Raw genomic sequence first — 23,847 nt, forward strand, 5'->3', positions numbered from 1 at the left:
CTCGCCTGCCTTATGCGCCTCACAGATGCTGTTTGCACGGCTGATGGCCTAGAGGCTTGGTGCTGTAAGGTAGTGACAGCAAGGCGGGAGAGCGTGCCACGCCGCAGCATGTCTCTTTCGCGAAGCAGGCGATGCCTCACATTAAGACGTCTGAACTGGTGGCAGCGAATGAGCAAGCTTACATCGCCCGATTCTACAGAGAAGAGTGCTGCCAAGGAAGGAAGGTGCAACTTAACTCGGTGTAAGGGTGAGAAACGGCAGGGAACACGCCGCTGAAGCAGGGAAACACAGGGCGCCGGACGGGAAGTTGGAACTGGCTCCCGTCGTCACCTCTTTCTCCTGCGCTCTTTTCCTATCGATTGCCCAGCGTCCCCCGTCCCCATCGTCGTCGCCCAGTGGACGGATCGACCCCTGCAGGTAAACAGTGGAGGCAAGGCGCTCTGAGCCGGACCAGTCACAAAAGTGAAGGCCATTCGTTTGCCAGCTCACACAGGCATCTCCCCGCACCAGCGCCATGGAACCACTTTAATACCCTCGCCTTTTCAATTCAAGACTCACCTCCCGGTGCCCGATCTTCAGGAACAGCGCCAGAATTCGTCTGCCAGCAGCTGCGACGAAATCGAGCAATCACAAGGGAGAAAGAGAGAGAGAGACGCAGAGAAGCCTTGCTCCAGAGCCTCCGCCCTGCGCTGCAGACTGCAGACTGGACAGCTAATCGGTGAGACCAGATCCCTGCGACATTTCGTATCATTCGAGGGTAGTATTGTGGGTGCCAGTGTCAGTGTCAGTGTGGATGCGGGTGTGGTGACAGCAGCGGAAAATCGAAGAGGTTGGACTTGGCCCCAAGAGAGGAGGTTGGGAATCCCGCGAAAAAAAGACTCTCTGCCCAAACCAAGTAATACTACGCTTCAGTTTGTCCGCTACCCTCTCTTAAAGTCACCTTGCCTGCAGATTTCGTTCTTTTCCCGATTTCTTGGTCTTTTCCCCTCTAGCAAAACTTTCAAAAACATTGCAACCGTCGAGAGCGACCCTGTCGATAATACAGCAGCTGCTGGCTTACACTTTGCGGTCTGCACACTAACAGACTAGGCCGGTCAGCTCACTCGCTCTTCTCACATTCCACGCTCTTCTTTACCCAGCCATTAATACCTCATTATTTCTCTTGATCATTCCTCCTGCTTGCCTACCTACACACCCATCCACCGTAGCCCTCGCGGCGACGAGACAAGACAAGCTCCGCGACACATCCCGCTGCAAACGTCGCCCGCGATTTGCCAGTTTTTCATCCTGCCGTTTTTTTTCTCCGGCTCTTCACATTCCTGGCCCACGACCACGCCGCGCTGCGCCTTCCGTCAGAATGGGCCGGAACAAGCAATCGGGCGCGGTCTCTTGGGTCGCCGCCGGCCTTGTTCTTTTGGCCTCCGCCCCCACTCCGATTCTCGCTCATCCGTATCCTTTGCAAAACATCGCCAACAACCTCTTTTACGAGCTTGGTGACAAGTTCATGAAACGCGACTGTGTCCAGCGATGTGGCGCTGATTCTCAGTACTGCTGCGGCTCTGGCGAGCAGTGCTACACCGTCAACAATATTGCTGGCTGTAGCACAGTCAATGGCGGCGGAGGCTATGGCATCTACACTACAACATGGACAGAGACGAACACTTTCACGAGCACAGTCACCACCAATTGGCCCGAGACGACAAAGGCGTCGGGAGGAGGCAGCACCGGCGCGACTTGCGTTCCTCAGAACGACGGAGAGACGGCGTGCGGCACCATTTGCTGTGCCTCTAACCAGTACTGCGCCTACTCTGGCCAATGCGCCCAGAAGGGCTGGGACATCACAACAATCACCTCTAACGGCGTTCCTATCACGACACAGTTCTCTGCTCCTTACAGGGTCACCAGCACCGGGGCCACTGGCACGTTCGCATCCCAGACGGCAACGGGAACCGGAACCGCGGTACCAATCGCCGATGAAGGTACTGGCGGTGGCTTGAGCGGCGGCGCCATTGCGGGCATCGTCATCGGCACGCTCGCTGGTCTCGGCCTGCTCATGCTGCTCTGCTTCTGCTGCATTGCCCGTGGTCTCTGGGGCCTCATCTTTGGTGGCAAGAAGAAGGAACGCAGTCGCGAGCGTGTCGAGGTTGTCGAAGAGAGATATTCGCGTCATGGCAGCCGCATGCCTTCGGCTCACTCTCATCGCCCATCTCACGGCGGTTGGTTCGGCGGGGGCCGCCCCGCATCTGCCTCTCGTCGCAAGGAAGAGAAGAAGGAGGGCGCCAAGTGGTTGGGTCTCGGCGCCGCGGCCGCAACCATGGCGGCTCTGTTGAACATGAAGAAGGACAAACCCGCACGCAAGCCCGAGCGATCAACATACACCGACTCGTATTACTCCTACACGGGGACAAGTCCCAGTGAGTCTTCATGGGATTCTCGGACTAGATCGAATCTGACCTCCTACCTAGGCAGTTCGAGCTCTGGGGGAAGAACTCACCGAACGGGCCACACGCGTGGCACCCGCACTACGCGGCACTCACGGCGGTAGAAAACTGAGTTCTTCTCGAGACTCGCCAAGATGCATGTGCTTTCGAATGTCTCTTTGACCGGCTTTTTTTTTTTGAGGCTTGAACATGCTTCGGACGTACATAAATTGGTATTATTTCTCTACTTTCAACCGGCGTTTAAGGGGGAACAAATCATAATTTGGCTTTAGGTTGTTGAGTGTGACACCGGAAGGGCACAAGACAACAACACCACAGCATGAGAGATGAAACATTCGGCGACGAAGAGGAACGCTGATTTCAGAGACGAACGCGAGATTGGAACGATTACGACGAAACTGGGTGGAATGATGGGTTTGGAGACGAAGGAGATGAAGACGACGACGAAAAGGGGTGTGAGAGAAGATCTCTTGGACATGGCGGCCCTCTCCTTTCGAGCGATTCCGAAGTTTTTCTTGGCGTGCTTCCATACCACACACACATAGCCCCGGCATAGCATGTACGATGTCAGAACGATTTAAGTGTTATAGACGAAACTTTTGGTGGTAAGCTCGTAAGCTGACAAGCCACCGTAATGCATCAGACGAAAGGATTCTGTCATACTGAATTGACTTTGAACTTTTTGCAAAGGCCACAATGTTTGCTTTGAACTGGAGTTTGGAAGCCATGTTCAGATGAACATACGAAACTCGGGCCAAAGTCTGCGATAACGTTTGTCCTGCAAAAGAGCGGAATGCTTTCCCGCATCGCCTAGCCTCTGGCGAATGCCGAATGAACTCTTCGTGGTCCAGTCAGTCCAGTCAGCCTGTGCTCGCACAGAAAACATCCTCGTCACCAAGCACCAGATACGAAGCGAGGGAAGGGTATGAGGCTTTTGAAGAGGTATCATTTCACCAATAAACGCCAATTCGTTTCATGCATATAGACTTTAGACAGGCAGTATTTGAGTAAACCGCTCATAAGCGAGCTGGTGCGTCTTCTTGCTTTTTGATGGTATAGCCCTGTGCTACACTCACACGACACCATCTTTTTGGGTGCTATGCTGTGCCTGCAAATGATTGAACCCCGGCCACTCCTTGTCATAAGAACCCAGACCAGAACCCAGAAGTTTTTTTATTCCCCGCAGAGACCGAGGGCCTCGAAAACACTAGACCATCACACATTCCGTGATAATGTCGCGTTTACTGGTCCTCGACAATGTTGCCCTTCTCAGAGACGTACATACCGTCAAGGAACTAGATCAGTTTTAGCATGCTGGGGTTTCCGAGGGTTCAACACAAGTTACAACATACCTTACGGATATCCTTGTTGCGGACCTTGCAGATCTGCTGGATGTCGGCAGCAGACTGGGAGACGGCCTCGAGAGAGTTGCCAGAGAGGACGAGCTCATCCTTCTGGGCCTTGGAGACCTCGACGTCGACACCGGCGCGCATCACAACGCGGCGGACGAGCTTCTCACCAATGAAGTTGCTAATTGAGAGTCAGTACGACAATGCCTATATGAAAGGATGCATTGATACATACCGGATCTCAACCTCGTACAGGCCAGTCTCGGAGTTCTTCTCAACGTTGACGTTGATGGGGAAATGGGCGTAGACGTAGCGCATCTTGTACTTGTAGCCCTTGGTGACACCGACAACCAGGTTGTTGATGAGGGTGCGGACGGTGCGGAGAGTGGCAACGTTCTTTCTTGAGCCGTGGTGGATCTCAATGTTGATGGTGCCCTTCTGGGGCTGGGAGAAGTTGACAGCCAAGTGGCTGAGATCCTTCACCAGCTTGCCTGTTGATCTGGTCAGCCCATGGCTTCCTCAAGAAGACAGATACCCTCTCTAGCTGCGTGACGGAATCACTTCGGCTGCTCTTTGGCTGGCCAACAACGCGAAATAGGGTGAAAAAGATGCATGTGTAAGACTTACCACGGGGGCCCTCGACGGTGACGACGCGGGACTTGATGTGAACCTTGACTGTTGGAGAATCCAAGTCAGCATGCATTCAATTGCCTGCCACTACTGCTCCTTTCGAGCTCATCCACAGTCTAAAACTTTTCAACCCAAACACACTCTCCGTCCCCGCCGATCCCATTATCGCTCTTCCTGACGTCGCATTTCCCCAGCGCACGAGCGCAGAGCATGGCCGGCATTGAAGAGACGTAGAGATAGAATAAGCGGATGCGGAGAGAGTGTTTCGTGTCCCAAATTTCAGAATCCGGCGGAGCTCGCAGGGCCGCACATGTTGGCCGTGGAGTTCGACGGTTGTGTATTTGTTTGCGTGGCTTTTTCTCGGGAGTCGTTCTGTCGACGACAACGACAACGGTGTTCACATACCATCCTGGGGGATGTCAAGGGACTCCTGGGAGTGAATGTACTTCATCTTGACGTCGGGGAGGGTTGTCGGCTGGGCGATTGGCGACTGGTTTGTGAGGGTATCGTTGGGCGTTGAGGGTCGGATCTCCAAAAAGTTTGCTGGGCGTAAGTCGAATTTCGCTGTGGGATTATTTTCGGAAGGTAGGGCTCGCATGCACGTGAGTCGAGTGGGAGCGACTTCCCCAACTTACCTGGCTCGAGCGTCAACGTAAAGAGTGCAACTTGGACTATGAGGCGACGCCACATTGCGTTCCTTTGGTGGGGCAGCCGGCCAGCTTCAGCCACATCTTGACCAGACTAGTCTCTCTAGCAATGTTGACTGCCTGGCACTGTCACGTGTGGCATCTGTCCAATGAGAGAGGCTACGTCCGGGAGCTCCTCCCAGCCCACCTCCGATAGCTGGATGGGTCAGCGCAATAGCAGCAGCAGCAGCAGCAGCAGCAGCAGCATCAAGTAATACCAAGCGACATTGAATGCACGTACGTCAGCAACGCTATTCCTCCAAGACCACCACCGAGTTCAATCGCCCCGGCCATTTCAACCACGAAACCGATCCGAGCAGGAGGTCACCACAATTGGCTTGCCCGCATATATCTCAGCCATCAGGCATCCCCGAAACGGAGTAATCGCGCGGGATCCGGGTAACCACCGAAGCCAAGATGTCGTACTTCTTCTCGACCCCCGTCGACATCGACATCGTGCTAGAGGACGCCGACGAGCGGTCCATGGTCGATGTCAAGCTCGACAAGAACAGGCGCGAGAAAGCGCCTTTGTACATGGACGGCGAGTCTGTCAAGGGCGCCGTGACCATCAGACCCAAGGACGGCAAGCGACTAGAGCATACCGGCATCAAGGTCCAATTCATCGGCACGATAGGTATGTAACTGGTGATTCTGCTGATTGCGCATGTTTGCGCGTCATTGGAACATTCGAAACTCACATCTCTTCGATAGAAATGTTCTTCGACCGTGGTAACCATTACGAATTCCTCTCCCTCGTCCAGGAGCTCGCGGCGCCAGGCGAGCTGCAGCACCCTCAAACCTTCGACTTTAACTTCAAAAACGTCGAGAAGCAGTATGAGTCGTACAATGGCATCAATGTCAAGCTCCGCTACTTCGTCCGCGTCACGGTCTCTCGCCGCATGGCCGACGTCATCCGCGAGAAGGATATCTGGGTCTATTCGTACCGCATACCCCCTGAGATGAACTCATCCATCAAAATGGACGTCGGCATTGAGGACTGTCTGCACATTGAGTTTGAGTACTCCAAGAGCAAGTACCATCTTAAGGACGTCATTGTTGGCCGTATATACTTCCTTCTCGTCCGACTCAAGATCAAACATATGGAACTGTCCATTATCAGGAGGGAGACGACGGGCGCAGCGCCGAACCAGTACAACGAAAGTGAGACCTTGGTGCGCTTCGAGGTGAGCGGCTCCATTTCCAAGATATGCGGATAGATGTTGACTGTTGCTTGCAGATCATGGACGGATCCCCGTCCAGAGGAGAAACTATCCCTATTCGTCTCTTCCTTGGAGGCTTCGACTTGACCCCTACATTCCGGGATGTAAACAAGAAGTTTTCGACCAGGTACTACCTCAGCTTGGTTCTCATTGACGAAGGTAAGGAGACCGCGCGCATTCTGCAGCAGGCCAATCCTCTGCTAACCTCTGGAAGATGCTCGAAGATATTTCAAACAGTCCGAAATCATTCTCTACCGCCAAGCACCGGACGCAGCCCAAGGTCAAACTATGATCATGGCTGCTGCCCCCGAGAACCCCAAGCTGATGCCACAGCCCTCGCAAGCGTAGAGCTGTGTTGCAATGCTGCAAGTATGATAATAACCGGCGGTGGTCACGCACTTTTAGCATATGTCACGGCGTTTGGGGTAAAGAAGCTGGGTCTGACTGATACGAAAAATGAAATTATTTCTCTTCCATCGAAAATACCAAAGCCCAATCCATGCAATTCGTGAGGTATCTGCTGTATCCGAAGCCTTCTTATCCGGAAAGATTCTGGTTATTTGTACATGCTCTCTGCCGCCATCGCCGTGCCTTGTGCGTCTGCCTTTTGTCATTCATCCATTTACAAAATGTCCATAGCGTCGTCCGCCTCGAATCCGAACTGGTTGTTCTGGATGGCAGCGATTCTGTCCAGCTCGTCCTGGTACTGTTTGCGTAAGTCTGGCAGCGTGACGACCTTGCGCTTGCCTTGGAAGTTGGCGTCCCTCGAGTTGGGAGGCGGCAATTCCTCTGAGAAGATCCAAGCTTGCTTCGGGTCAACGCAGCTCAAGGCGTTGATGAGCAGCAGGTACTGCTTCGTTACGGGTGTGTCCAGGATGTCCTCCCCAATGAACTTGTCACCCTCGCCGGCGAACTGCAGCTTCTGAATGCGATCCAATAAGACCGTGGCCGCGCCACGATAGTCGTTGTGCTTGATCCTCCAGGAGTAGAGTATTTGGTGGTAAGGGATGCCGCTCAGTACATCCATCGTCGACTTGCATCTCTGGGACAAAATCTCATCGATGGAGTCTGACAGCCCAGGGAAGGGTAGCGACATTAGTTCCTTGTTGTGATAAGATTCGCACATCTTGTCCACCAGCTTGCGCAGGGACGAGTGCTGCATTGCCTTGTCCTTCATGGCAAGTAGGCTGGCGTGAGCAACATCGAAGCGCGAGAGCACTGTGGCTGCGTTGAACTGGCGACTAAGCATCTCGCTTCGCACTAATGCAGCTTCGGGGCTGGCGTGAGAGTACTGAATAGCCAGACCGGCAAACTCGATAACGTAAGAGTACGCCTTGGCCTTCTCAAACAGGGCCACGGTGTGACAATAATAACGGGCAGGGCCCTTGTTGAGCAGGTTCCATTCCGTGTCGTCCAGGAGACCACTGCTATGGCGGTCGACATCAACATCCTTCACACCTAACGTACATGTCAGCAAAGAACGAGGTAAGAAGAACGCCGCAAGCGTACTCATTCCAATGGCCGCCTTGCGGAAATGAATAGCGGCTGATGCAAAATCTTTGAGGGCAAGGGAGACTCGGCCCTGGATATAAATGGCGAAAGGCGTTTGGCTGCAGAAGGGGTTTAGCTCCAGGGCCAAATCGGCCCGTTCTCTCCTGATCAAGGAGCATTGAATGAGGGTAGGTGACACCTCAATGTCGCTGTTTGATGCGCACAAATCGTTGACAATATCTGTGATGCTCGAGGCCAAAAGCTCGTTCTTGCCATCGACGAAGCCCAGGAGGTGTCCTACATTGCCCTCCAAAGCGGTGATGGTTTGGGTCTCCTCGCCAGATCGCTTGGTGGCGCTTGGCGAGCCAGAGAAGGAGCCGTTGCGTTCGTGCTTGTTTCCAATAGGAACTGTGATCTCGGTTTTGGAAAGCCACCTAAGCAGCTCTAACCTGCGGAGGGACTCGAGCAACTGGCGAAACACGTTGCCAATATCGAATCGCTTGGATAGCATGTCCTCCTCTTGCTCCCAGTCGAATTCCATGTGAACCAATAGTAAGATCTGACTGAAGACAACCTTCCACTGGAGCTCGATTGTTTCCTGAACAGCCTTGACAATCAGTTTTCTTCCAAAGTCAGTGAGAGGCTGCCGGGTCTTGCGGCTTCCTGACTCTACGCGGGCGGCGATCAAGGCAGCGAGGCTGTTGTACAGCTCCATCGTCACACCGCTGTAGTTTTGCCCCAGGCTTTCAATGACCTGCGCGCAATCCTCCTCGCTTACACTTCGCCACATGGCGGTGGTGTCGAACATGTACTGAATCCGCTCGTAATCCGTCCTCGGCGTCTCCTCAAAAATTTCAGGGCGCAGCGCCGCGTTGCAGACTTGCAGGATATTGTCAGAAATTGTGTCAACAAAGTTGATTCCCGTGGAAATTAGAGTCGCTGTCCGCTCTGATCCTTCGTCTGGGCGCGAAAGGTTATAGTATAATCGTTCGAGTGAGCTGCATTCTCTGATGGCAGACACAGCATCGGCACAAACTACCCAGGTCATATCTGTGTCTGAATCGAGAATCAGAGAGACCGCCTCGCCACGCTGCTTGTCTAGCTCGATCAGCAGTCTGTAGAATCTTCGCCACTGGATTTCGCTGCTCGCACGGAATTGCTCATAGTCCATGCCACCGGCTGAGTTGCGATCCAGAGATGCTGTAGAAGCGAGAACGGAACAGATAGACTCCGCCAAGCCCCTTTGTCCCCTCGATCCGCTGTCTTTTTGGGCTCCCAGCCCCTTTTCGTAGATTGAAAGGGCCGTCTCCAAGGTAGCTCTTGTGAAACGGCCAGGTGCCAAGATCAGCTCCAGCCATTTCTCAGTTGTATCTGTTGGGTCGGACGGGCCCGAGACCTGCGCTGCTGGATATGTCGTATCGATGTGCACGGAGTTCCACTCAGTCTCCCAAGAATCTCCAATATTGTCCATATCGAGCTCCAACTCCTGGACCCGGTAGGTCATGTTATTCTTCCACAACGTCCACAACTGAACACCACCATCCGACGGGCTGGAAAGAACGAAATCTGCGAGGGTCCAGACATCCGACAATGACGGTGAAGACGGGACCAAGTGTGTCTCAGGGAATGCATCCTCTACGTAGACGGTCTCGGTATCATGAGCCTTGATATTCCAGAACTTGAACTCTCCGGCACCGATAGGCGAATAGGTAGCACACATCCTCTTACCGGCACCATCGCCAACGAGCTGCAGCAGATTTGATTGAGATGGATCAATCTGCCACTTGCCCATCTCTTGAGGGTTGCGGTCAGCGTTCAGGATGTCTCCGGTGAAAAGGATTTGTCCGGTCCGCAAGTTCCAAATCCGCATGCGGTGGTCGAGGCAGACAGTAAACAGGAAGGCAGCATCATCCAAGCCCAGATCCGTGACCTGTATCGATGTGGCCGCGCTGGCGTCCATGGACATGTTGTGGTATCGAATAGAGTTGTTCTGCTTGAAAGGGAGGAAGTTGCGGATTCCCTGCGCCCAACCTTGGGAGTTATAGATCGTCTCTTTCCACGGGTTGCTGGCGGCTGTAGGATGTCAGGATGAGGAATATCAACAGCACAATGGGGTGGCACATACAGTCTTGAGCCTTGTTCTTATCGAGCCTCACAAGGCCACCATCGTAGAGGGAAATGACAACCTGATCGGTGCTTGCTGCGACCATTCGGTGCGGATGCTTCAGGCCGAAGACCTTTGGCTGGTAAGCCTTGCAAGCATCGCCTGGACCAGTCTCAATCGCGGAGCGCTTCCTGAAAAAATCGGGTCGTAGAGTAAATGTGTAGAGAGAGTTAGACTCGTCGAGGACGAACATCGAGAGCGCATCGTGTTCGCGGGGGTCGGCGAAGGCGATGCAGGACGGTTGGATCGGTACCGAGAATCTGAAGTTGAGCGTAAGGGGCGCATCCGCCGCCTTTTCTTGGCGACAGGTATCGACCACACGAAGGCTCAATACCAAGCCGTCCTCGAGCAACCTCCAGAGGAAGCTGCGCGGTGCATCGTGCCATTTTCTGTGGTAGACCGACGAGGCAGCAGCGAGGTTCTTAAGTCGGAAAGCCCCCTCATCTTCGCTCACATTCTTGCCGCTGTTCCCGTTGGTCAGTCTGCGGATTGCGCCTCTGCCGTTGGATGTCAGCGAGGGAACGCGGATATTGACGATAGACGACGTAGAAGCCGCTTCGAGGTTGAGACGAGTCTCTCGGTAAAGGTATTGCGTGTCTGCGGAATCCATCTTTCTTTGCGCGGACCTAATTCATCAAAACCTCTCACACCTTCGGGGGAAAGAAAGAGGCCGCTGGAGTCGCGAGTCGGGCTCGGCGCATCAAACAATCTGATGCTGCAGCAAAAGTTCGTCGCGATTCGAGATGTTGGAATTTCACTTTGCCAGGCTCCAAGCGCGTTGGTGGGGCTAGTCCCAAAACAGCAACCAGCTTGTTTACAGTGTCGTTGGACAGTGCGGTTTGTCAATGCACAGTGCAACGTTGAAGCTTGTCCGCCTTTTGGACATATCCATGAAAGTCTTTATGTCACGATAGGATACTTGCGCGTCGAGAATGACTTCGAACTTTGTTCTGTTTACGTATTTTGTGCCATAAATTTCGTCTACCTAGCAAATGGTACATCTCGATACTCTCCTGTCGAGTAATAGCAGAATCACCACAACTCCAGGAAAACAATATGCCGTCCAACGCCAACAAACATGCATGCCACCTCCTGCCAACTGGGGAGTTAACAAAACCTCACTCATGTGCGCGTAACCGAATCGTGGCCCAGATCCATACTAATACAACTGCCAACTGCTAAACAGACAGTACTCAGTCCTTCTCCAGGTCCTTGGGACTTGGGTCTCCAATGCCATCCTCATTGATCGCGAAGAGACAGTCACTCTCCGGCAGGCAAGGACTGTCATAAATCTTGGCGACGCGAGTCTCACCACGGCCCTTCCTCAAGCTGATTCTTGTGGTACTGGCATGCGCGATAATGTTACCGCCAATGGGCTTCTTCGGGTCAGGGTTGAACATGGCGCTCGGTCCACCGTCAACCTGCGCAACGACCTGGTTGGTGATGACCACAGCGATTCCAAATTCATCGGCAAGACGCTGCAGGGTGCGCATAAATTTCGCAAGGTGAGTCTGTCTGGACGACAACTCGCCACGGCCCAAGAAATCGGTTCTGTACAGAGCAGTCGCGCTGTCGACAATGAGGAGCGAGAATCGCGTCTCGCACATCATTGCAGACGCCTGCTGGAGAAGTTGCAGCTGGTGATCCGAGTTGTAGGCGCGCGCGTACGCCACATTGTCCAGAACCTCTTCTCCAGAGAGGCCGAACCTGTTGGCGACGGCCAGCAGACGGACGGGTCGGAACGTGCCTTCAGTGTCGATGTATAAGCATTTGCCTTCACCACCCCCCATGTCGAATGGAAGCTGGCAAGTTACTGCCAGGGTATGGCAGATCTGACTCTTTCCTGTACGGAACTCTCCGAACAGCTCTGTCACCGACCCGGTCTCGATACCACCGGCGAGAAGTGTATCCAGCTGCTTGGAACCCGTAGTGATAGAGATGAGCTCACTTCGGCGTTGGTGCATTTCTGTGGCAGTAGTGAAACCCATTGGTACAAGCTTAGAGGCTACAGATATGTCAGAATTAGTACTTCGCACATTTCCCTATGAGAATTCCAACCTTCAGCAAGGATCTTGGTGGCTTTTTGCTCCGAGATACCCTTGATCTGCTCCAAGACTCGACGCGGGGTGTACGCGACGGACTCCACGGTGTTGTAGCCGCCATCAACAACAAGCTGAATGTCGCGCTTGGTCAACCCGGCGATTCCCTAATTACCAAGAGTCAATATCTTTGAGTCGGCAATGCCTCACAGTAAGGATATACCTCAAGAGCGGTCAGTGGCGTGGGTGCGCCAGGGCCAGTCATTTGGCTCTCGTCGCCCATATTGCTTTCATCATATCCGTCGGCTTCGGCCATTGTGACTTGGGAAGATCTGAACTGCGCTTGAATCGATTGACGTGTGTGTAGACCACGATGTCGGAGGTGAGATAAGGGTCCTTCGCGGCGCTGAGCTTGTGTTGTGTGGGCGACGCGAGTTTTAAGACGCGTCGAGGAAGTGGCAAGGAAAGTGCCACACCAACTCACGTGCGCTTTCCGGCTTCAATCAAGAATCGGCCCCACTTGTTGCCTGGCTTTAGCGTCTCCACCACGCTAATATCGTTGGCCACTGACGGAAGTTTAGAACTGGAGCAAAGTCAACCATTCATCTGCTTACACAAGTTCAGGCAGCATCGCCTGCCTGCTTGTGGTGTTGTTTGTCATTAGAACTGGTCTGTTACACTCCGCCGTCTAGACCTTCTCGTCCCCTTCCAACGGTCACGTCTCCTGCAATCTCTCGATTTGAACCTTTCAGGTTTCGTAAAAAAAATAGTAACTTTGATTTCAGTTGCTATCTACAAGCGAGTAAAGAGCGCGTCCATCAGTTTGGTGCTATGAAGAAGGACCGAAACACCAAGCCATGCTGTAGGATCATTAATGCAATCTCGTTTTCGAAACCCCGGAATTTCTAGCCGTCATGATTGTTACCATTGTATAAGAATCGTAAAATGTTCGTAAAGGAGAGTGTTTTTGGTCGAGTCGAAGGGCTTGCTTAAGCAATCTGGATGCGGCGGGTCTCATGCTTGGGAGCCTTGGGCACACGGATCGTGAGGATTCCGTCCGTGAACTTGGCAGAGACGTTGTCGGTCGAGACCTGGCCAGGGAAGTTGAAGACCCTGCTGAACTCGCCGATGCTGCGCTCCGAGACCCAGTACTTGGCGTTGTCGACTGGGCCTTCTTGCTTCTGCTGCTGCTTGCCGCTCTTGTCCACCTCGGCGACAGTAGTGGCCGGTGTGGGCTGGGCGGTGGAGTTGGTTTCGTTGTCATCGTCCTCAACAGTGGCCTGGTGCGCGGAGCGGGGGCGTTCCTGGCCGTCGGTGATGGCACCGCTCATCTCATTGCTCTGCTGGAGGAGACCAGCGGGGGGAGTACCCGCGGTGTAGGAGCGCTCGACGCGGCCCCGAATATGGAGGGTGTGGGGGTCGGTGAATTCGATGGAGACGTCCTCCTTCTTCAAACCGGGGAGCTCGCCGTGAAGCTCATAGGCATCCTCGACCTCGCGGACATCGAACTTGGGCTGGAAGGTCGGGACGTGGTTGCGGTGGGTGCCGCGGGTGGTGCCGTTCTGACCGCCCTGGCGGGAATAGTTGTCGAAGTCCTCCAGAAGACGGAAGAGAGGAGTGAAGGAGGCGTCAGAGTTGTAGAAGTTGCGGGGGAAGAAAGCGGCCATTTTGATCGTGTTGGGTAGATTGTGATGTGAAAGAGCTGCACTTGGAATTTTGTTTGGGTTTTGAGTTATAAGCGAGTTGAGTCGCAGGGTGCTTGGAAGTTGTTGTTGAGAGTGTGTTTGTGTGTTTGTTTGCGTGTTGTTCTTGTTGTTGTTGTTGTTGTTGTTGTTGTTGTTGTTATTCTGATGGAGAGAAAAGGCTCCTAGATGGGGATCAAGTCGGTCGATTTATACACTTGAGGCAGGCACTACCAAGCCTTCGACACAGTTCCGGAATCATCGCTGAAAGCTAGCATGTCATCATCGCCAGGTCATTCTGGAAACAGCTCGGGTGCTACGGAAGAGACGCGAACGTGTATGGAAACCTGCTGGTAGGATTCTATGGGGTAAGCATATGGCGATGGCTTCACGAGACGCTTCGAAGTGCTTCTACGTATGGAAGCATGTGGAAGCTTCCAGCACCTTCCACAACTGTGGTTCTCGCATCAAGGCTCACCTGGCAAGAAAATGCCACTAAAAGTAACACAATTGGCAAATTCCGCATCATTTCATCATTACGCTTGGCCGTTCAGCACTCGGTTCTGCTCTGTAGTTCATCAAGAGCGCATTCGTAGTGACTGATGCTGTATGTACCCGACCTAAGCAGATAGATCCCGGGAGAATGCTTCCTGCCTTTCGTTGCCCACCCAGGATTTAGAGTTTCGGCGTTAGGCCGGGGCCCCGCTTAACTGCCGCTGTGCGACCTGTCCATGAAGAAGTATCTGACCAATCATATATCCAGTTCCTGGATCAGACGGGCTCTCTTGGACGGACCCCTGTACTTCTGAGGCCTGGACTGGGCGATTTCCATCTCTCACCCTCTCCACGTCTTCCTCTGCCCATCCGAGAGAGATGTCCTCCGGAGATGAGGGGTCTAGACCTTCCATCTCCTTCCAGTCGTCTCGTGACGCCGCTCAGCTGGTTTCAATTCGATCGTGGGCGTTTACTTAGTGCGACCATTGGGACGGAACGTCCGGCGCAGACAGTGCAGGCTGATGACTGAGGCTTGAATTGAGGAAAACGGGACCCCAAATACCCAACACCTACTCCAGCAACGAAAGGTATGAGTGGCCCGTTTCCAATGAGTGTGTCACATACACACATACACATCTGCTCTGACGAAAACCGAGAGTCAATGTCAATGTTTGGCATAAGCCCGCCTTGGCCCTGAAATCATTCGAAACTCTTCCTCCGTCACGATGTAACGGTGCACCGGCGCTGCGATTCGCGAACCTCGCTGCACACACAAGCGGCCACGGAAGCCAGACCAGATTGACCCTAGCAGCATGTCCAGGTCGAACACGGCGTCCGACGGCTCTCCAAACCTCCCCGCAGCAGCGCTTGCTACAGGGCCCGCATCTTGAGCGGCAAGCCGACCTGGACAATTGACGGTCAACATCGCGACATTTCTGGTACGTGCCCTCCATGCCAGCGGCGGCCTCTCCAATTAAACTTTGTCCTTGCATCTCGACTCTTTGACCCCGGGTTCATCCCTTCCCGACGTCTAGGGTCAAGCCACAATGTGGATGTCGCCACTCCTAAGTGCCACAGTCGATCGACGACATGTCTTGGGACTGCGCAGCGCACAACCTCATCATCTCAATTTTTATTCTTTCTGGTAGCGCACCAAGTCATTCATATCACCAGGGAAAACCAGTTGGGAAAAGGCTGATAATGAAGCGTAGGGACGGGCACCAGCCTGCTGACCTGGCCTAGAAGCCGGCTCACCCCGCACCTTCATGTCTCTGTAGTTGTCCGTCTCAGCAAAATCCTCCTCTCTTTTCGTGACTCGGGCCATGCCTAGTGTACATTGTACTTGCTCGTAGAATTAGACAGTCGGATTAGGTACATTGAAGACCAATATCGTATAGCCAAAAGTCCCATCTCTGCGCTCGTCATGGCCCGCATATGCGCTCGTCGTTGAAGCATGCTCAAAACCATCATCGTCAACCATAAATGTCCGATCCAAGGTAAATCTTTCTTTCAGGAAATTCTGCGTGAGAACCACATCTACCGCCCGACGAATTCGTTCAAGCAAGAGATGGCTCAATCGGTTCAAATCACTGCTGGAACTGCGGCCTCATGGGCGGATATCCTGCAATCATCGCCATCCCAGGTCGCATGGCAGCTGGTACTGCCCCGGGGTTCGGAGGGCTCTGCACACGATTGAACAGACCGATTAGTCTTCGTCCAACGGATGGCTCCAACTCCGTACCGTCCCGCGCAATCTTTACTTCTCGGTTCGAGTTCCACGGGTTCCGGAGCCCACGTGTCCGATAAAAGGGCAATCGCGCGGTCGACAACCATTCCAGCTTGAACGGCTTGCCCCATGCCTTATTGGTCGTGCCATCTCCTTCCTGATTCCAACTCTTTCTGCTGCTCACGTCGCTTTGCTCCTCCTCTTCGTCGCCGCTCTCACCATCTTCGCGCTCTGCTTCCCAAAAGATTGTTCCCCTGGCCGAGTCGTCGATGATCCTGCCCTTCGGCGCATAATCGGTGGCTTCGGTTGGGATGGCCTTCGGTAGGTCGGTATCGTTCGCAGACTGTGCCTTCGGAGCGAACTCGATCGCGGCCGCCGGGTCTTCATTGATAGACGATGTCATCCTCGCGTAACCGAAATACTCTCCTGACTTGTTTGCAGAGAACACAAGGTATACATTGTCCACAGACTGCTAGATTGTCAGTCAAGTGCACCCTTCCGCGTTCCCGACTTTCTGCTCACCTGGAAAGCCCCGTTCAGAGTCTCCTCATTGTGGGATTGGGTGGCCCAGATACCAGTCCTCACGCTTAGCTCTAGGTCCTCGACAGTCAGACTCTTCAGAACGAAGAACTTGTCCTTTTGAGGTGCTGCATCGACCGATGTAGCCGGTTTGGTCTCGGCTGCCTCAGGAGCTGTCGCTTCAGTCGAGGCTTCTACCACTGTCGGCTGCACAGGAACATCGTGCGGAGTCTGGGATCCCGATGACGCCGATGGACCTGTCGGTGCCGTTACCCCAGTCGCGCCTTCTACCGTGCTCTTCCTGAGTCTACTGACCAACCGGACAGACTGGAATTTCGAATCGTGGAGTTTCTGCTGCGCCGTAACGCATGTTGTTTCGTCCTTAAAGTTAGCGAAAGCGCAGTTGCTCTTTGAGATTAAAAACAAGGATTCGAGTCCATTCGCTTCCTTGCAGACGTGGTGTACCAGGCTCATGAGGTCTGTCTGGGGCGGCAGATTTCCGATCCAAATCGCATGGCCTATGTTTTGTCAATGACTTTCTACCTTGCTTGGCGGAGGACAGTGTGAACTCTTACCGCTTTGTCGCGGCTTTCTCGGTGGCCCTCGAACGATGCCAGATCTTCCCTCTCCATCCTCTATGCAAATGTGAGCACCAAGACGCAATTGCGAATCTTTCGGAGTTGACTGACCGCCGAGTTTGTGGTTTGGAGAGACGTTGACATTAGATTGATCAACGCCATTGATGGGCGGCACAATTCTCGGATCGGCGTGTGCAGTGTTCGTTGTCGAAAGGTACTGCGCCGCGACCATGTGGTTAGGCATGGCCTGCCCCTGGTTCGGGTAGGGACCCGACGGATAGTAGTATCCTTGGGGTATGTGGCTGTTCTGCGGATGGTTCATGACCATCTGGTTCGGGTAGAAGCCCATGTTTGGTCGAGCCTGCTGCTGCGTCGGGGACAGTTGACTTGCATAGTAATGCTGCATTTGATGGTGCTGAGGCATGTAGTAGTGCGGGTTGCCCATCGGCATTGCTGCTTGGCCGGGATACTGGGGAGCCATTTGAGGCATTTGGGGCATCATGGACGGTGAGGACGCCGCAGGGCTGAATCGTTGCTGCTGTTGGTGTTGCTGCTGTTGGTGTTGCTGCTGTTGGTGTTGCTGCTGGCCAGCAGGCAAATATTGCCCGTGTCTCATGGAAGCTTGAGGAAGCGCGTTCGCCATGCCGTTCATGTTGAAAGCCCCGGGGCGGCCAGGAGCGGGTTGCTGTGCCATGTCGAGCTGGGATGAAAAGGCATGCTGCGGGGGTCCGTACTGTTGATGCTGGTGATACTGCGGCAGAGTTGCACCTTGAGCTTCCATTCTTGACTGTTCATCAAGAAGATATGGCGAGGCACCTACAGCATTCAGGCCTTGGTGAGATTCCACGACTGGATACTCGGTGGCAGTGGGTGGGGGTTGAACATCTCCCATTTGTAAGGTGGTTGGTGCAACCTGGGACTCGAGTGTACGCCGCCCACAAACTGTCTCGCCCAAGTTAGCAACCCACGAACGGTGCCAAACGGCGCCAGAAGCTGGTCCGTTATGTAGTTTATACCTTCCGCGAAGCACTAGTTCAAGCCTCTGGCTGCTAAGTTGACAACTCTGACTAAGGCGATCCCGGCAGGAGAATTACAAAGATATGATGGATGTGTGCTTCGAAGCGCCACAGAAGAGATTGAGCTATTTGCGGAAGATGAGTGACTGCCCACGTTGTGGCCAATGTGGCTAGTTTGCACAGCCTTTAGGAGAAAGGGGGGGGGTTTTCTCCGTCAGAAAAAGTCACGCTTCCGAGCGCCCCAGGGTATATGTGGCAGTAAACCCTGCTCGGGATGAAGAGTTGTGAAAATGTGGCTCAATGGAAATTCCTGGAAGGTGATCAGCTCGTGCGGGCGGCCAATGCCGATGCAGAGAAGAGCCCGAAGCAGGGAGCACGGCGTAGCCTTGGGTGCTGGGGTAACGGGGGAGCTGCCGACGAAAGGACGGGACGAGGAAACGAGACGCGAGGGGCTAGATTAGGGAACTCCAGGCATGCATATCGTGTGGAGAGGTGCAGCTGTCTGGGTGGTGCAATCGCCACTAAACGAGGGCTGTCTCTTACCTGAACTTCGTGGAGCTGAGGCAAGCGTAGCTTTGCCGGCAGAGTTCGCAGATAACGTGTCCGATGCTGGAAGAGTGCACGCGAGGCGAGGGATCAAGCCGAGCAATGTCAACTTGAGGAGAATGCCGGACTCGGGCTCAACGAGTCAAGAGTGTGCGCAGAGAGCAGTCTGAGAGAGAGCGAAGAAAGACGCAAAGAGCTAAGGTAGGCGTAAGGTGAAGAGCGTGCCGATCGAATGACATTCGGAATAGCTCAGGGGAATGTCTGGCGAAGTGTTTCCTGGCGTGACCGTTAGAGACCTACTGCCATTGTCGAGTGACGGAGACAACACAAAGACTGGCTTGACCTCAGACGTCCAATGATATTTATGGAGGGAAAAGGGCAAGAGCCATCATGAGACCCGGACAGTTGCAGACAACCAAAGAAGATAGCGCAGGGAAGATGACGAGTTACCGGTTGGAAGGTGGCCAATACCCAAGTTCGAGGATCTGGCTAGCGCAGACAATGGAGATGCCGGGAAGTCCAGTTTACCAACTGATTAGCAATATCGGGGTCTGGACGGACAACTTTGGCAACAAGGCTCTTCGATGGGCCAAGAGAAAGGGGTTTTTTTTTCTTCCTTGGTGCGGACCTCAAATGAGTAGTCGTTATGTAGATGGTACCGGACAGTCCTAGGATTCAAGACCGGGGGCTATCGAGGACGAGCCGGGAGAAACGGGAGGCGTATTTGGAGGAGCGAAGCGGACTGGTAGTACCGCGCTGGGGTAAAGGCGGCGACGTCTTCTGCGACAGCGTACTGTAGTAGCTTGTATGCGTCCACGTCGCCCCCGGATGGTAACCGCCAGGAAGAGGCCGAGATGGCAGTGCCGTTCCACACCGAGCTGTTGAAGGAGAAGGGAGCGAGAGGGACAGTGGACTGGCAAGGCGAGATGAGAGCAATCGGGCCAGGCAGTGGGTTAAGTGGCGTTCGGCGAGGGGTGGGTTTAAGATCAACGAGGTGTAAGTGCCGAAACAGACGCAAACGCGAAAGCCGCTCGAGGAGAGCTCTGAGACGATTTTGGCGGATGGAAGCTGCAGCCATGCCAGTTCAACCTAGGTGGAACGGGGTCCAAGAAGGAGCAGCGAGGGGGTGATGATAGAAGAGGCGGATTGAGAGCTGCGGGTAAGGGGACATCCTTGAGGGTGGGAACGAACTGATGTGCATGGCCAGGTGCCCGTTCTGGAGCGAGGAGCAGCAAATTGGATGAAGAAAGATGGGATTTTTTTTCTTCGGTTCTTGGCTGCCGCTCTCAGATGTGCAAGGGACACAGATATGGTCGGGTGGCCCTCCCACTTGACCGGGCCACGAACTAAAGTAGGCAAGGCTCTTTGCGACTTGTCCAGAGAGTGATCGGTAAGGTTTCTTTTGATACAACTTCAGACATTATACAGCCAGCCAGTGTTGACGGGAACGGAGACGGAATGCCGTACTGCTTGAGTACGAGAAGAGGGAGACCAGAAGACTCGGTCGGTGTCCGGTGGGCAGCAAAACAGAAGAAACAGGACGGAGACGGAGAAAGAGAGTGAGTCGCGAGACCAGGTCGAATCGAGCAGAACGGAACAGGTGGACGCTCTCGATGGAGAGCGACCCAGTCTTGTGGTTTGCCACTCGACCCGCAGGGCCATTTTCAATGTCGGGATCAAATTTGCTTGGGTGCGTGTAGTGCAAGCCGACCGAGTACCTAAAGAGACAAGCCAGTTGCTGTCGAGTACTGATTCCTACCCCCAATTCGATGGAGGCCAACGCGACAGAAACAGAAAAAAGAAGACGCATAGACATGGAGTTTGCTTGCTTGGCTGTTGGGGATTGCTCTCTTCTCCGGCAGCCTCCCAGCCACGTCGAATCCAGCCGGATTCGCCTCCCGGTACGTACATTCGAGGTAAGGTACTGCTCGAGGTACATGACTTGTACAAAGAAAGGTACCTGCAAGCAAGCTACCCGCAATTGCAATGCAAGGTGCCAATTCAAATGTTGCTGATACTGCTTGTTTTAGTTGCGTACCAACAAGTAATAGTTGCCGTTCATTGCCATCATTCGATGGATCGTCAAAATCGCCCTCACTTCGTCTTGCGACCGTCAACGGGTAAAGATATGCACCTGATCTATCAATAGACCATCGTGCCCCCTGGAAATGGGCATGGAACAGAGGACCCTTCAACAGATCATCATCTGCTCGTCATTGCTTTTTCCAATTGGGCTCCTCGGGTGCTTTTGCATAGCTGCGACGCAGGAATCAAGCAAAGTGATACGTCTGTAAAAGGAAGCCCTGGGATGCCGATGGTGGCACAAACATTTCATCTCCTCTCACTGCACCCCTGGTAGTTGGCCCAAGCCTCATTTTAGGCTTTAGCTATCCGTACCTTGCCTGATCGACCCAGAGTCTCTGGCGTGATGTAATCAGAGCTGAGCTCGCCTGGGCTGGGCGTCTGGTATTGGCTTCTGCTTGGGCTCCCGACATTGAGAATCCGGGGGCGGCTATGCGCTTCGGAAAGCCAATGAACGGAATGATGCAGACTCCCAGGCCGGAATTGATGATGAGCGCGATCTTATCCGCCAGAAACACGCGAGGTCTGCATGTACTTCGTGGGTGGTCGATAGGCATTGGAAGAGGTCTCGTGTCTCTCTTTCTTTCGACCTTCCGCCCGCCTCCGTCGACCGTTGGTCTCTTGGCAATTTGGAATAGTATGCCCAGTCGTCCACAGCGAAACCGCCATGCCCAATGCCTCATTGTGCTCCCTGACGCCCCCTTTGGAGTCATGACGTATTTGAACATACCAGCCAACGACTTTTGTTCTGAACTGGTGGGAAAAAAACTATGGCGGATACGCGGCTCGGGACACGCATGGGCTTTCCGTCCGTCGTCTCAGACGGACAATGGACTGGCCCAAGCCATGACACTACAGTTGTTCCTGTCAGGCGCAAACAAGGGGCCTACTGTGTTGCTGGAAGCAAGCGGAGGGCCATCTACGAATAGCGCGTGGTAGGCCTGCAAAGGTCGGACCAGGCGGAGGGAGCAAAGACTGCATCCATCGTACCCCGCCGTAAGCAAGCGAGCAAGCAAGCTGGACGTGGTGGGATGGCGTGGTTCGGCAAGGTGCGATCTGGCAACAATGTCTCGATGGGCGGGAGTGTCAGGGTCGCAATGCTGCAGGAGGTGGCAGGCGAAATAAGATTAGAGGCTCGTCTCGCCGCGTACTGCAGGAGCAGGAGAGGAGTATAGGGCCAGGCTCGGGCCAGGACTTGTGACTACCTATGCTGCGGCGGTATGTCAAGCTGTCAGCCGCATGGCTGGTACTTCAGGGACCGTGAGTGTCGTGGTGGTGCGGGGGGACCGGTGGTCTAGACCGTTCTCCCCTTACCCAGAACCCATCTGGCATATCTAGGAGAAATTTCTGGAGCGGGCGGCCTATCATTGGCCCTTCGCCCGCAGGTGGTCTGATGAGGGTGAGGGGTCCCAAGGCCAGAATTGTTTCGTTCCGGGATGCCTCGCGAACGGCGGCAACCGGTGAAGGCAGAACGGCAGAGGGGGGCTGGCTATCGACGTCTGATGCGGATAATGGTGTGCGTGTACTTGGTAGACACATGTGTGTGTATGTGCGGAAGTAAAAGTTGAGGACCGGTCGGGAAGAAAGATGTAGACGGCAGACCGGACGTCGACGTGTTGGAACTTGGAGAGGAGGCGAAGGCAAAAGTACGTGGAGTCATGTCCCGCAATTTTGGGAGGACGGCCGAGAGTATTGCCTGTGCCTGTGTGCCTGGACGTGATGTTGTGGGTGGTGGTCTGCTTGTGTTTGTTCCGTGTAAGGTGAGTGGCTGGGCCGAAGAGCAGAACCTACCTACTCTGTACCTAAGAAGAGAAGGAGGAAGAGGAGGAGGAGGAGGAGGAGGAGGAGGAGGACGGGAGAGGTGGTGGAAGGTTGTCGGGCGGCACACGGGGGGCCAGGTGAGGTGAGGGAAGGGCAGCGAGTTGGAGCAAGCGAAGACCGGGGCGGAAGACAAGAAATGCGGTGCTCCCGCCGCCGGCCACCTAATGCTGCTGATTCGCGCCCGAGTCTGAGTGGACCCAACACTTTTCACATCCAGGCCGGTGCAGGGCAGGGAACCCACTTCCATATGGAGTAAGGTAGGTACGGAGTACACTACCTTACCATAGGTACCTAGGTAAGCAAGTAAGGTAGGTAGGTACCTTAGTACACAGTAGAAGTTCAGTTGGAGAGGATGAGGACGGGACGGGAGTCGGTTTCTCACAGTGGGAAATCCAGGGCACTTCAGGTCTGGCATCTGGACCCCACAAGACGCCCCACGATCATAGATGAAAACCGTATCGCGCGCAGTATCCGTACAGAGTACAAAGGTGTTGGTGGTTACTTTACGCAGTACTTTAGTGTTGTAGGGTGGGTAATTACTTAGTATTCGTCTGCCACCTACCTCAGCATGAACATGTGCGTCTCCCGTGCCGTTGGGCGACGTCTATCCCAATGTTCCTATTGGAAACCGGCATTCACTCCGGCTTCAGCGCAACTTGTCTGTTTGTGTCCGTCCTGTCTTGTATTGTCTCGCCTTGCCCTGCTTTTCCTGGCCCTGTCTTGGCCTGCCTTCGCCTTGGCTGGCCTGGCCTTGCCTCGCCCTGCCTTGCCTTGCCTCGACTTGGCCATTTCCTTGACACGACGGATACCTTAAGGAACGAATGTACATACATAGGATGCTGACTACGTACCTGCCCGCTGCTCGCCTCGTCTTCCCTGAACCCTCCCGTCCATTCCCTCCACTGACACCGCACTGTCGTCACTGTAATTGCCAATTGATGGCCCAAAGTATCGATTCGTGTACCGACGACGTACCTGATCCCGAAGCACCGTCGCCGGTCCCCTGATCAGTTCCCCCCCTCCTTTGCATGCAGCCAGTAGTAACCTTGAAGCCAGTGGACCCTGACCTGGCAGCACCAGTTTTTGACGACGTCCAGACACAGAAACATGGGAATCTCCAAACTTTTCGATTTTTTTCCCTTGACATCCACTCCGAATATTGCAAACCCCTGCCGCCTTCCACGGAAGTCCCCAGTGCCTAACGCTCAACCTTTCTCGCAGCCTCGCTCCGTCAATCGTTTCCGCCCCCCCCCCCCCCCCCCTCCAATTCATCCCACCATGGAATCCCTGGTTCCCTGTGCCTCCCTCTGCCGCCCGCCATCTCGAATTCTCTGTGGCAAATCTTTCCTCTGCACCCGTCAG

The 23,847-nt window shown here is 54.1% G+C and overlaps 7 protein-coding genes across 7 annotated transcripts; 2 read left to right on the forward strand and 5 right to left on the reverse strand.

Moving 5' to 3' along the window:
- Positions 1–1,357: 1,357 nt before the first annotated feature.
- CGGC5_v013765 (uncharacterized protein) lies at positions 1,358–2,545 on the forward strand (the record flags this gene model as incomplete). Its single annotated transcript, XM_032023387.1, has 2 exons — positions 1,358–2,414; positions 2,466–2,545. The coding sequence occupies 2 exons, from the start codon at positions 1,358–1,360 to the stop codon at positions 2,543–2,545; spliced, it is 1,137 nt and encodes a 378-aa protein (XP_031879779.1).
- Positions 2,546–3,682: 1,137 nt separating this feature from the next.
- On the reverse strand, positions 3,683–5,110 carry RPL9B (60S ribosomal protein L9-B; the record flags this gene model as incomplete). The annotated part of the gene is made up of 6 exons (XM_066152976.1): positions 3,683–3,736; positions 3,794–3,971; positions 4,026–4,281; positions 4,418–4,465; positions 4,826–4,984; positions 5,056–5,110. The coding sequence occupies 6 exons, from the start codon at positions 5,108–5,110 to the stop codon at positions 3,683–3,685; spliced, it is 750 nt and encodes a 249-aa protein (XP_066007631.1).
- Positions 5,111–5,523: 413 nt separating this feature from the next.
- vps26 (Vacuolar protein sorting-associated protein 26) lies at positions 5,524–6,674 on the forward strand (the record flags this gene model as incomplete). Its single annotated transcript, XM_032023385.1, has 4 exons — positions 5,524–5,740; positions 5,818–6,290; positions 6,344–6,485; positions 6,541–6,674. 4 exons carry the CDS (start codon positions 5,524–5,526, stop codon positions 6,672–6,674), a joined length of 966 nt encoding a protein of 321 aa, XP_031879784.1.
- Positions 6,675–6,948: 274 nt separating this feature from the next.
- NUP120 (Nucleoporin NUP120) lies at positions 6,949–10,591 on the reverse strand (the record flags this gene model as incomplete). The annotated part of the gene is made up of 3 exons (XM_032023384.1): positions 6,949–7,784; positions 7,836–9,890; positions 9,943–10,591. The coding sequence occupies 3 exons, from the start codon at positions 10,589–10,591 to the stop codon at positions 6,949–6,951; spliced, it is 3,540 nt and encodes a 1,179-aa protein (XP_031879786.1).
- Positions 10,592–11,174: 583 nt separating this feature from the next.
- On the reverse strand, positions 11,175–12,336 carry rhp51 (DNA repair protein rhp51; the record flags this gene model as incomplete). Its single annotated transcript, XM_032023383.1, has 3 exons — positions 11,175–11,986; positions 12,040–12,187; positions 12,244–12,336. The coding sequence occupies 3 exons, from the start codon at positions 12,334–12,336 to the stop codon at positions 11,175–11,177; spliced, it is 1,053 nt and encodes a 350-aa protein (XP_031879782.1).
- Positions 12,337–13,009: 673 nt separating this feature from the next.
- hsp30 (30 kDa heat shock protein) lies at positions 13,010–13,687 on the reverse strand (the record flags this gene model as incomplete). The annotated part of the gene is made up of 1 exon (XM_032023382.1): positions 13,010–13,687. One exon carries the CDS (start codon positions 13,685–13,687, stop codon positions 13,010–13,012), a length of 678 nt encoding a protein of 225 aa, XP_031879783.1.
- Positions 13,688–15,783: 2,096 nt separating this feature from the next.
- CGGC5_v013771 (Zinc finger CCCH domain-containing protein 45) lies at positions 15,784–19,660 on the reverse strand (the record flags this gene model as incomplete). The annotated part of the gene is made up of 12 exons (XM_032023379.2): positions 15,784–16,392; positions 16,446–16,960; positions 17,018–17,077; positions 17,132–17,771; positions 17,841–17,962; positions 18,037–18,049; positions 18,191–18,206; positions 18,265–18,346; positions 18,580–18,645; positions 18,820–18,858; positions 19,033–19,067; positions 19,377–19,660. The coding sequence occupies 12 exons, from the start codon at positions 19,658–19,660 to the stop codon at positions 15,784–15,786; spliced, it is 2,481 nt and encodes an 826-aa protein (XP_031879820.2).
- Between the last annotated feature and the right edge of the window lie 4,187 nt (positions 19,661–23,847).

This window comes from Colletotrichum fructicola (genome assembly GCF_000319635.2).
Source record: "Colletotrichum fructicola Nara gc5 chromosome Unknown KSG_Nara_v1_contig08, whole genome shotgun sequence".
In the NCBI taxonomy this organism is placed as follows: Eukaryota; Fungi; Ascomycota; class Sordariomycetes; order Glomerellales; family Glomerellaceae; genus Colletotrichum; species Colletotrichum fructicola.